General features: G+C 38.7%; 3 protein-coding genes across 3 annotated transcripts; 2 read left to right on the top strand and 1 right to left on the bottom strand.

The window, feature by feature from the left end:
- Positions 1-2,838: 2,838 nt before the first annotated feature.
- LOC113100277 (uncharacterized) lies at positions 2,839-6,588 on the bottom strand. Its single transcript, XM_026265059.1, has 5 exons — positions 5,385-6,588; positions 4,632-5,129; positions 3,551-4,378; positions 3,128-3,451; positions 2,839-2,849 (listed from the first exon to the last, which is right to left on the bottom strand). The coding sequence occupies exons 1-5, from the start codon at positions 6,586-6,588 to the stop codon at positions 2,839-2,841; spliced, it is 2,865 nt and encodes a 954-aa protein (XP_026120844.1).
- A 1,020-nt stretch (positions 6,589-7,608) lies between these two features.
- LOC113100275 (cell wall protein DAN4-like) lies at positions 7,609-8,704 on the top strand. The gene has a single exon (XM_026265058.1). It carries the CDS (start codon positions 7,764-7,766, stop codon positions 8,595-8,597), a length of 834 nt encoding a protein of 277 aa, XP_026120843.1. The 5' UTR covers positions 7,609-7,763; the 3' UTR covers positions 8,598-8,704.
- A 1,147-nt stretch (positions 8,705-9,851) lies between these two features.
- Positions 9,852-13,023, top strand: LOC113100274 (mucin-2-like). Its single transcript, XM_026265057.1, has one exon. It carries the CDS (start codon positions 10,245-10,247, stop codon positions 12,882-12,884), a length of 2,640 nt encoding a protein of 879 aa, XP_026120842.1. The 5' UTR covers positions 9,852-10,244; the 3' UTR covers positions 12,885-13,023.
- The last annotated feature ends 1,161 nt before the right edge of the window (positions 13,024-14,184 follow it).

Below are 14,184 nucleotides of genomic sequence, written 5' to 3'. Positions count from 1 at the left end.
AGGAATATTGTTCGTTATTCACGGTTATGACTTTGAAGAGCGGGAGAAGGTAAGTCACTGAATTAATGAAATATTAATTTATTTTAACAAAAAAAGAGCTTATATTGGTTGGATATTGTGTCAAGAGTTAGCTAGTAGGCATAAGCATACACATTTATATGCTATACATTTTAATTTACATTAGGCTACAGTAAAACATATATAGTTTTTATTTTCTAGGTAAAAAAATGTTTTCTATTAGAAACAAACAACCACAACAACAATTTATGCAAATTTAACTGAAAAAAAGTATAATACTAATTCATCTGATTTTGCGAAGTAACGTTATCCAGGATCTCCTAAAGCGCGCATAAAGTTCCTGGACAATGGACATAACGAGAGCCTCGACAGCTCGCTAATCTATTTCATGCATCTATATAAATGCATTTAGTATTTAATTATACATTTAAAAAATATTGGCTTTGCAATAATAATAATAATAATAATAAAAACATTCATATATTTTATTTTGTACCGTTGTTTTTGACAAATTGAGCAATGATGTACTCTAAAGATGTAAATTATTCATGTAAAATGTTCTAATGCTAATTGTGGGGTCACGTTTTCTTGTAAATGTGAAATAAAATTAATTGTTTTTCTGCCTTTAAACCAATACACAGCAATCTGTTAATGCCATCATTAAGATATAGCATTTTTTAGCCTATTTTAATTAAATAAATAAATAAATAACTGTTGTACAGTAGTTAAGTACATATATAGTGATAATTATATTAAAATTACAAGAGAATGTGACCCCAAAAGTATTAGCACATTTATTGTCTCATTTTAGATGCCCTTTCAGATATAGGCCTGTTTAATTATAAAAACCTAATCTATAATAACATTAAACATATTGCATATTTCCTCTAAACCAATGTTATGAGGCGTGCGCATTCCACAGACTATCTGATTGGAGATAATTAGATTGTGACTACCTGTGGAATTCTGGCTAAATTAAAGATACATTGTGTAGATATCTGCACATGTGATCATGTAAGCATAATTATTGACCCTTTGTGTTTGATAAAAAAGGGAGAATGAGCACTTTTGCTCTTAACTTAACTTAAACTTATAACTTATATTTATTAGGAGCAGAGTCAAAAATATACAGTAATTGGTATTCCGTATACACTGTTAAATGAGACTCAGAAGTAGCATGAATTTAATTACATTTTAATTCAATCAAAAGAGCTGATTCATTCATGAACAAACTCTCTCATAAACATTGAAAAACCGTCCCTCATCTCAGTTCATCTCACAAACTTCTGTTACAGCACTGTATACTGCACAATGAATCTTTTACTGTAAAAAATGACTGTGATTTTAACTGTAAAATGTGAAAATGCTATAGTGTAAACCTGTTAAATGGTTAATGATAATTTCCTGTAAAATGTAACCATGAACTGACGTTCCAAGAATTCTCTGTGTTGCATTCCAATTTTATTTATTTATTTATTTTTTAAATAACTGTTTCTTCTTAATTTTTTCTTATCTGTTATGTTTATTAGGGTTGTATGTTTCATATAATGTTGTCAAATTAATGTTAATTGCATATTTCAGTTTAATTCTCACCATGATGGTGTTTAGTACTTGTGTGAATGACACTGTGCACCTTCTATGGGTCTTATTATTTAAAAGCTGCTTGTGATGGGCTTTGTTTCTTGATGTGACTTTCTCATCACCACCTGCTTTTGGTGGTTACCAGTATATTACAAAGGTACAAAACAAATTTCAGTACTTCAATAAGTTGGCATATTAACATTATATCAGTTAAATTACGGTATTAAAATGTAAATTTAAGGAACAAAACATAAAACCTAAAACGGTGTTACAGAATTGTTCACGGTATAACCACAGCTGCCCTTTTTTACCATATATTTTACAGATTTTTTTTTGTGTCTACTGATTGCAACTCAGCATTAAAAAACTGAGTGATTCAAATGGCTTTGATTGGCCTCGCATTCAAGAAATAAACAGATATGTCTGTTATTGGTAGACTGCTCAATGTTGCTAGAACACGTTGTAAATTGAAAACTTTGATGCTCTCCAGAGCGCAAACACACCAAAGACTCGCATGTATGTCTTAATTACTGTGTGCGTTTCTGGATCTGTTGTGTGCTTGTGCAAGTGTGGTCAGTTATGATATTATGTTCAATCTATTTGCATCTCATTAATGGAAATTCCAGGTAATTTTGGGCTAGACTACATTATTTACAGACAGAGTTTACATTAAAACCTGGAACATTTCAGGTATTCTAACAGCTTTATACATTTAACATCTTCTTTTATTGCATCTGTTAGAGTTACAGGAGATGTAAAAGTAAGGTGTTCAGATATTATCCTAGATAAATCTACCGAAAGCAGTCTGATTTTACAATCTGTTCTTTATGGAGTAGGATGCACACCTTTAGAGCAGCATTTTCATTGGCTGCAATCACAAAAGTATTATGGCCGATCACAAAAGTCAACATTGCTCAGCTATAGATAATGTACATAGCCTGCTACGTTTTTCGTTATATATTGTGCCACATTATGTGCGTAACTCAAACTGCTGATCAGAAAGTTTTCTCATATATAGATATTATTTTATGAATGGTAAAATTATTGATTGTACAACAATTAAAATAATATCTATTGTCTTGTATCTCTTTCGGCAGTTTTTTTCTTTCTAAGCAGTATGGAACAAGGAAAATTGTATTCACCCTGTGTAAGTATTATAAATGTAAAATGTGCATAATTTATCATATTAATTGAATATGCATATGGAATATAAAATGTGTTCTACAGTTTGTTCTGGAATTATTTTTTGGCTAAACAATAACAAAAATTATTGAAAGATTTTACAGGAATTTGTTTCTCTTTACAGTGTGTATGTGGTGTACTATTCATTCTACAACTAGAGTGGGGTAAGTGATTTTTTAAATTTCAATTTTGTGTCATGCTTTTTTTTTATCTAATACAAAAATGTTTTGTAAAATATTTTAAAAGGTATAAAAGGTGTAATAATTTTCTTTTTTTTTTAAATCCAGTGCTTCAACAACGGACACTACAATTCCAGGATATACAGCTTCAGAAACAACAAATGTACTTGTCACTTCAAACTCAGCAACATCAGCTCCAACCTCATCTGATTCTACACCTTCATCAACCACATCAACAGCAACAAAAGATCCAACAACATCAGCAGCTGTAACTTCTGAATCCACAACTCTTCCTTCAACCACTATGTCTACATCTTCTGAAACCTCTGCACCTGTAACAACATCAGTAACTACAGCATCCACAACTAGTGAAATTCCAACCACCACCAAATATGTCAGTACAGAAACCACAACTACTACTTCAACAACACTGCCTACAACTTCAGAGAGTACAACAGCAGAAACCACAGCTACAGCTTCATCAACCACATCTACAACAACAAACAATCCAACAACATCAGCAGCTGTAACTTCAGAATCCACAACTCTTTCTTCAACAACAATGTCTACATCTTCAGAAACAACTGCACCTGTAACAACATCAGTAACTACAGCATCCTCAACTACTGAAATTCCCACTACTACAGTTGTGAGTACACAAACCACACCTATTACTTCAACAACATTGCCTACAACTTCAGAAAGTACAACAGCAGCGTCCACAACTACAGCCTCATCAACCACATCTACGACAACAAACAGTCCAACAACATCAGCAGCTGTAACTTCAGAATCCACAACTGTTTCTTCAACAACAATGTCTACATCTTCAGCAACAACTGCACCTGTAACAACATCAGTAACTACAGCATCCTCAACTACTGAAATTCCCACTACTACAGTTGTGAGTACACAAACAACACCTATTACTTCAACAACATTGCCTACAACTTCAGAAAGTACAATGGCAGCGTCCACAACTACAGCCTCATCAACCACATCTACGACAACAAACAATCCAACAACATCAGCAGCTGTAACTTCAGAATCCACAACTCTTTCTTCAACAACAATGTCTACAGCTTCAGAAACAACTGCACCTGTAACAACATCAGTAACTACAGCATCCCCAACTACTGACATTCCCACTACAGTTGTGAGTACACAAACCACACCTATTACTTCAACAACATTGCCTACAACTTCAGAAAGTACAACAGCAGGGTCCACAACTACAGCCTCATCATCCACATCTACGACAACAAACAGTCCAACAACATCAGCAGCTGTAACTTCAGAATCCACAACTCTTTCTTTAACAACAATGTCTACATCTTCAGAAACAACTGCACCTGTAACAACATCAGTAACTACAGCATCTTCAACTACTGACATCCCCACGAGTACACAAACCACACCTATTACTTCAACAACATTGCCTACAACTTCAGAAAGTACAACAGCAGGGTCCACAACTACAGCCTCATCAACCACATCTACGACAACAAACAGTCCAACAACATCAGCAGCTGTAACTTCAGAATCCACAACTGTTTCTTCAACAACAATGTCTACATCTTCAGAAACAACTGCACCTGTAACAACATCAGTAACTACAGCATCCTCAACTACTGACATTCCACTACTACAGTGTGAGTACACAAACCACACCTATTACTTCAACAACATTGCCTACAACTTCAGAAAGTACAATGGCAGCGTCCACAACTACAGCCTCATCAACCACATCTACGACAACAAACAATCCAACAACATCAGCAGCTGTAACTTCAGAATCCACAACTCTTTCTTCAACAACAATGTCTACATCTTCAGAAACAACTGCACCTGTAACAACATCAGTAACTACAGCATCCTCAACTACTGACATTCCCACTACTACAGTTGTGAGTACACAAACCACACCTATTACTTCAACAACATTGCCTACAACCTCAGAAAGTACAACAGCAGGGTCCACAACTACAGCCTCATCATCCACATCTACGATAACAAACAGTCCAACAACATCAGCAGCTGTAACTTCAGAATCCACAACTCTTTCTTCAACAACAATATCTACATCTTCAGAAACAACTGCACCTGTAACAACATCAGTAACTACAGCATCTTCAACTACTAACATCCCCACGAGTACACAAACCACACCTATTACTTCAACAACATTGCCTACAACTTCAGAAAGTACAACAGCAGGGTCCACAACTACAGCCTCATCAACCACATCTACGACAACAAACAGTCCAACAACATCAGCAGCTGTAACTTCAGAATCCACAACTGTTTCTTCAACAACAATGTCTACATCTTCAGAAACAACTGCACCTGTAACAACATCAGTAACTACAGCATCCTCAACTACTGACATTCCCACTACTACAGTTGTGAGTACACAAACCACACCTATTACTTCAACAACATTGCCTACAACTTCAGAAAGTACAACAGCAGGGTCCACAACTACAGCCTCATCAACCACATCTACGACAACAAACAGTCCAACAACATCAGCAGCTGTAACTTCAGAATCCACAACTGTTTCTTCAACAACAATGTCTACATCTTCAGAAACAACTGCACCTGTAACAACATCAGTAACTACAGCATCTTCAACTACTAACATCCCCACGAGTACACAAACCACACCTATTACTTCAACAACATTGCCTACAACTTCAGAAAGTACAATGGCAGCGTCCACAACTACAGCCTCATCATCCACATCTACGACAACAAACAGTCCAACAACATCGGCAGCTGTAACTTCAGAATCCACAACTCTTTCATCAACAACAATGTCTACATCTTCAGAAACAACTGCACCTGTAACAACATCAGTAACTACAGCATCTTCAACTACTAACATCCCCACGAGTACACAAACCACACCTATTACTTCAACAACATTGCCTACAACTTCAGAAAGTACAATGGCAGCGTCCACAACTACAGCCTCATCAACCACATCTACGACAACAATCAATCCAACAACATCAGCAGCTGTAACTTCAGAATCCACAACTCTTTCTTCAACAACAATGTCTACATCTTCAGAAACAACTGCACCTGTAACAACATCAGTAACTACAGCATCTTCAACTACTAACATCCCCACGAGTACACAAACCACACCTATTACTTCAACAACATTGCCTACAACTTCAGAAAGTACAACAGCAGGGTCCACAACTACAGCCTCATCAACCACATCTACCACAACAAAGAATCCAACAACATCAGCAGCTGTAACTTCAGAATCCACAACTCTTTCTTCAACAACAATGTCTACATCTTCAGAAACAACTGCACCTGTAACAACATCAGTAACTACAGCATCCTCAACTACTGACATTCCCACTACTACAGTTGTGAGTACACAAACCACACCTATTACTTCAACAACATTGCCTACAACTTCAGAAAGTACAATGGCAGCGTCCACAACTACAGCCTCATCAACCACATCTACGACAACAAACAGTCCAACAACATCAGCAGCTGTAACTTCAGAATCCACAACTCTTTCTTCAACAACAATGTCTACATCTTCAGAAACAACTGCACCAGTAACAACATCAGTAACTACAGCATCCTCAACTACTGACATTCCCACTACTACAGTTGTGAGTACACAAACCACACCTATTACTTCAACAACATTGCCTACAACTTCAGAAAGTACAACAGCAGGGTCCACAACTACAGCCTCATCAACCACATCTACGACAACAAACAGTCCAACAACATCAGCAGCTGTAACTTCAGAATCCACAACTGTTTCTTCAACAACAATGTCTACATCTTCAGAAACAACTGCACCTGTAACAACATCAGTAACTACAGCATCCTCAACTACTGACATTCCCACTACTACAGTTGTGAGTACACAAACCACACCTATTACTTCAACAACATTGCCTACAACTTCAGAAAGTACAACAGCAGGGTCCACAACTACAGCCTCATCAACCACATCTACGACAACAAACAGTCCAACAACATCAGCAGCTGTAACTTCAGAATCCACAACTGTTTCTTCAACAACAATGTCTACATCTTCAGAAACAACTGCACCTGTAACAACATCAGTAACTACAGCATCCTCAACTACTAACATCCCACTACAGTGGAGTACACAAACCACACCTATTACTTCAACAACATTGCCTACAACTTCAGAAAGTACAATGGCAGCGTCCACAACTACAGCCTCATCAACCACATCTACGACAACAAACAGTCCAACAACATCAGCAGCTGTAACTTCAGAATCCACAACTCTTTCTTCAACAACAATGTCTACATCTTCAGAAACAACTGCACCTGTAACAACATCAGTAACTACAGCATCTTCAACTACTAACATCCCCACGAGTACACAAACCACACCTATTACTTCAACAACATTGCCTACAACTTCAGAAAGTACAATGCAGCGTCCACAACTACAGCCTCATCAACCACATCTACGACAACAAATCAATCCAACAACATCAGCAGCTGTAACTTCAGAATCCACAACTCTTTCTTCAACAACAATGTCTACATCTTCAGAAACAACTGCACCTGTAACAACATCAGTAACTACAGCATCTTCAACTACTAACATCCCCACGGAGTACACAAACCACACCTATTACTTCAACAACATTGCCTACAACTTCAGAAAGTACAACAGCAGGGTCCACAACTACAGCCTCATCAACCACATCTACCACAACAAAGAATCCAACAACATCAGCAGCTGTAACTTCAGAATCCACAACTCTTTCTTCAACAACAATGTCTACATCTTCAGAAACAACTGCACCTGTAACAACATCAGTAACTACAGCATCCTCAACTACTGACATTCCCACTACTACAGTTGTGAGTACACAAACCACACCTATTACTTCAACAACATTGCCTACAACTTCAGAAAGTACAACAGCAGGGTCCACAACTACAGCCTCATCAACCACATCTACCACAACAAAGAATCCAACAACATCAGCAGCTGTAACTTCAGAATCCACAACTCTTTCTTCAACAACAATGTCTACATCTTCAGAAACAACTGCACCTGTAACAACATCAGTAACTACAGCATCCTCAACTACTGACATTCCCACTACTACAGTTGTGAGTACACAAACCACACCTATTACTTCAACAACATTGCCTACAACTTCAGAAAGTACAATGGCAGCGTCCACAACTACAGCCTCATCAACCACATCTACGACAACAAACAGTCCAACAACATCAGCAGCTGTAACTTCAGAATCCACAACTCTTTCTTCAACAACAATGTCTACATCTTCAGAAACAACTGCACCTGTAACAACATCAGTAACTACAGCATCCTCAACTACTGACATTCCCACTACTACAGATTGTGAGTACACAAACCACACCTATTACTTCAACAACATTGCCTACAACTTCAGAAAGTACAACAGCAGGGTCCACAACTACAGGCTCATCATCCACATCTACGACAACAAACAGTCCAACAACATCAGCAGCTGTAACTTCAGAATCCACAACTCTTTCTTCAACAACAATGTCTACATCTTCAGAAACAACTGCACCTGTAACAACATCAGTAACTACAGCATCTTCAACTACTAACATCCCCACGAGTACACAAACCACACCTATTACTTCAACAACATTGCCTACAACTTCAGAAAGTACAACAGCAGGGTCCACAACTACAGCCTCATCAACCACATCTACGACAACAAACAATCCAACAACATCAGCAGCTGTAACTTCAGAATCCACAACTCTTTCTTCAACAACAATGTCTACATCTTCAGAAACAACTGCACCTGTAACAACATCAGTAACTACAGCATCCTCAACTACTAACATCCCCACTAGTACACAAACCACACCTATTACTTCAACAACATTGCCTACAACTTCAGAAAGTACAACAGCAGGGTCCACAACTACAGCCTCATCAACCACATCTACGACAACAAACAGTCCAACAACATCAGCAGCTGTAACTTCAGAATCCACAACTCTTTCTTCAACAACAATGTCTACATCTTCAGAAACAACTGCACCTGTAACAACAACAGTAGCTACAGCATCTTCAACTACTAACATCCCCACTAGTACACAAACCACACCTATTACTTCAACAACATTGCCTACAACTTCAGAAAGTACAACAGCAGGGTCCACAACTACAGCCTCACTAACCACATCTACAACAACAAACAATCCAACAACATCAGCAGCTGTAACTTCAGAATCCACAACTCTTTCTTCAACAACAATGTCTACATCTTCAGAAACAACTGCACCTGTAACAACAACAGTAGCTACAGCATCTTCAACTACTAACATCCCCACTAGTACACAAACCACACCTATTACTTCAACAACATTGCCTACAACTTCAGAAAGTACAACAGCAGGGTCCACAACTACAGCCTCACTAACCACATCTATGACAACAAACAATCCAACAACATCAGCAGCTGTAACTTCAGAATCCACAACTCTTTCTTCAACAACAATGTCTACATCTTCAGAAACAACTGCACCAGTAACAACATCAGTAACTACAGCATCCTCAACTACTGACATTCCCACTACTACAGTTGTGAGTACACAAACCACACCTATTACTTCAACAACATTGCCTACAACTTCAGAAAGTACAACAGCAGGGTCCACAACTACAGCGTCATCATCCACATCTACGACAACAAACAGTCCAACAACATTGGCAGCTGTAACTTCAGAATCCACAACTCTTTCATCAACAACAATGTCTACATCTTCAGAAACAACTGCACCTGTAACAACATCAGTAACTACAGCATCTTCAACTACTAACATCCCCACTGAGTACACAAACCACACCTATTACTTCAACAACATTGCCTACAACTTCAGAAAGTACAACAGCAGGGTCCACAACTACAGCGTCATCATCCACATCTACAACAACAAACAATCCAACAACATCAGCAGCTGTAACTTCAGAATCCACAACTCTTTCTTCAACAACAATGTCTACATCTTCAGAAACAACTGCACCTGTAACAACATCAATAACTACAGCATCCTCAACTACTAACATTCCCCACTAGTACACAAACCACACCTATTACTTCAACAACATTGCCTACAACTTCAGAAAGTACAACAGCAGGGTCCACAACTACAGCCTCATCAACCACATCTCCGACAACAAACAATCCAACAACATCAGCAGCTGTAACTTCAGAATCCACAACTCTTTCTTCAACAACAATGTCTACATCTTCAGAAACAACTGCACCTGTAACAACATCAGTAGCTACAGCATCTTCAACTACTAACATCCCCACTAGTACACAAACCACACCTATTACTTCAACAACATTGCCTACAACTTCAGAAAGTACAACAGCAGGGTCCACAACTACAGCCTCACTAACCACATCTACAACAACAAACAATCCAACAACATCAGCAGCTGTAACTTCAGAATCCACAACTCTTTCTTCAACAACAATGTCTACATCTTCAGAAACAACTGCACCTGTAACAACAACAGTAGCTACAGCATCTTCAACTACTAACATCCCCACTAGTACACAAACCACACCTATTACTTCAACAACATTGCCTACAACTTCAGAAAGTACAACAGCAGGGTCCACAACTACAGCCTCACTAACCACATCTACAACAACAAACAATCCAACAACATCAGCAGCTGTAACTTCAGAATCCACAACTCTTTCTTCAACAACAATGTCTACATCTTCAGAAACAACTGCACCTGTAACAACATCAGTAACTACAGCATCCTCAACTACTAACATCCCCACGAGTACACAAACCACACCTATTACTTCAACAACATTGCCTACAACTTCAGAAAGTACAACAGCAGGGTCCACAACTATAGCCTCATCAACCACATCTCCGACAACAAACAATCCAACAACATCAGCAGCTGTAACTTCAGAATCCACAACTCTTTCTTCAACAACAATGTCTACATCTTCAGAAACAACTGCACCTGTAACAACATCAGTAGCTACAGCATCTTCAACTACTACCATCCCCACTAGTTCACAAACCACACCTATTACTTCAACAACATTGCCTACAACTTCAGAAAGTACAACAGCACGGTCCACAACTACAGTCTCATCATCCACATCTACAACAACAAACAATCCAACAACATCAGCAGCTGCAACTTCAGAATCCACAACTCTTTCTTCAACAACAATGTCTACATCTTCAGAAACAACTGCACCTGTAACAACATCAGTAACTACAGCATCCTCAACTACTAACATCCCCACTAGCACACAAACCACACCTATTACTTCAACAACATTGCCTACAACTTCAGAAAGTACAACAGCAGGGTCCACAACTACAGCCTCATCAACCACATCTACGACAACAAACAATCCAACAACATCAGCAGCTGTAACTTCAGAATCCACAACTCTTTCTTCAACAACAATGTCTACATCTTCAGAAACAACTGCACCTGTAACAACAACAGTAGCTACAGCATCTTCAACTACTAACATCCCCACTAGTACAAAAACCACACCTATTACTTCAACAACATTGCCTACAACTTCAGAAAGTACAACAGCAGGGTCCACAACTACAGCCTCATCAACCACATCTCCGACAACAAACAATCCAACAACATCAGCAGCTGTAACTTCAGAATCCACAACTCTTTCTTCAACAACAATGTCTACATCTTCAGAAACAACTGCACCTGTAACAACATCAGTAGCTACAGCATCTTCAACTACTACCATCCCCACTAGTTCACAAACCACACCTATTACTTCAACAACATTGCATACAACTTCAGAAAGTACAACAGCAGGGTCCACAACTACAGCCTCATCATCCACATCTACGACAACAAACAGTCCAACACCATCAGCAGCTGTAATTTCAGAATCCACAATTCTTTCTTCAACAACAATGTCTACATCTTCAGAAACGACTGCACCTGTAACAACATCAGTAACTACAGCATCCTCAACTACTAACATCCCCACTAGTACACAAACCACACCTATTACTTCAACAACATTGCCTACACCTTCAGAAAGTACAACAGCAGGGTCCACAACTACAGCCTCACCAACCACATCTACAACAACAACAAAAAATCCACCAACATCAGCAGCTGTAACTTCAGAATCCACAACTCTTTCTTCAACAACAATGTTTACATCTTCAGAAACAACTGCACCTGTAACAACATCAGTAACGACAGCATCTTCAACTACTAACATCCCCACTAGTACACAAACCACACCTATTACTTCAACAACATTGCCTACAACTTCAGAAAGTACAACAGCAGGGTCCACAACTACAGCCTCACCAACCACATCTACAACAACAAACAATCCAACAACATCAGCAGCAGTAACTTCAGAATCCACAACTCTTTCTTCAACAACAATGTCTACATCTTCAGAAACAACTGCACCTGTAACAACATCAGTAACTACAGCATCTTCAACTACTAACATCCCCACTAGTACACAAACCACACCTATTACTTCAACAACATTGCCTACAACTTCAGAAAGTACAACAGCAGGGTCCACAACTACAGCCTCATCAACCACATCTACAACAACAAACAATCCAACAACATCAGCAGCTGTAACTTCAGAATCCACAACTCTTTTTTCAACAACAATGTCTACATCTTCAGAAACAACTGTACCTGTAACAACAGTAACTACAGCATCTTCAACTACTAACATCCCCACTAGTTCACAAACCACACCTATTACTTCAACAACATTGCCTACAACTTCAGAAAGTACAACAGCAGGGTCCACAACTACAGCCTCATCAACCACATCTACAACAACAAACAATCCACAACATCAGCAGCTGTAACTTCAAAATCCACAACTCTTTCTTCAACAACAATGTCTACATCTTCAGAAACAACTGCACCTGTAACAACATTAGTAACTACAGCATCCTCAACTACTAACATCCCCACTAGTACACAAACCACACCTATTACTTCAACAACATTGCCTACAACTTCAGAAAGTACAACAGCAGGGTCCACAACTACAGCCTCATCAACCACTTCTACGACAACAAACAATCCAACAACATCAGCAGCTGTAACTTCAGAATCCACAACTCTTTCTTCAACAACAATGTCTACATCTTCAGAAACAACTGCACCTGTAACAACATCAGTAGCTACAGCATCTTCAACTACTAACATCCCCACTAGTACACAAACCACACCTATTACTTCAACAACATTGCCTACAACTTCAGAAAGTACAACAGCAGGGTCCACAACTACAGCCTCGTCATCCACATCTACGACAACAAACAGCCCAAAAACATCAGCAGCTGTAACTTCAGAATCCACAAATTCTTTCTTCAACAACAATGTCTACATCTTCAGAAATACCACACCTGTAACAACATCAGTAACTACAGCATCCTCAACTACTAACATCCCCACTAGTACACAAACCACACCTATTACTTCAACAACATTGCCTACAACTTCAGAAAGTACAACAGCAGGGTCCACAACTACAGCCTCACCAACCACATCTACGACAACAAACAATCCAACAACATCAGCAGCTGTAACTTCAGAATCCACAACTCTTTCTTCAACAACAATGTCTACATCTTCAGAAACAACTGCACCTGTAACAACAACAGTAGCTACAGCATCTTCAACTACTAACATCCCCACTAGTACAAAAACCACACCTATTACTTCAACAACATTGCCTACAACTTCAGAAAGTACAACAGCAGGGTCCACAACTACAGCCTCATCAACCACATCTCCGACAACAAACAATCCAACAACATCAGCAGCTGTAACTTCAGAATCCACAACTCTTTCTTCAACAACAATGTCTACATCTTCAGAAACAACTGCACCTGTAACAACATCAGTAGCTACAGCATCTTCAACTACTACCATCCCCACTAGTTCACAAACCACACCTATTACTTCAACAACATTGCATACAACTTCAGAAAGTACAACAGCAGGGTCCACAACTACAGCCTCATCATCCACATCTATGACAACAAACAGTCCAACACCATCAGCAGCTGTAACTTCAGAATCCACAATTCTTTCTTCAACAACAATGTCTACATCTTCAGAAACGACTGCACCTGTAACAACATCAGTAACTACAGC

This window comes from Carassius auratus, unplaced genomic scaffold (genome assembly GCF_003368295.1).
Source record: "Carassius auratus strain Wakin unplaced genomic scaffold, ASM336829v1 scaf_tig00217217, whole genome shotgun sequence".
Classification (NCBI taxonomy): domain Eukaryota; kingdom Metazoa; phylum Chordata; class Actinopteri; order Cypriniformes; family Cyprinidae; genus Carassius; species Carassius auratus.
This window is presented reverse-complemented; position numbering and strand designations above follow the sequence as displayed.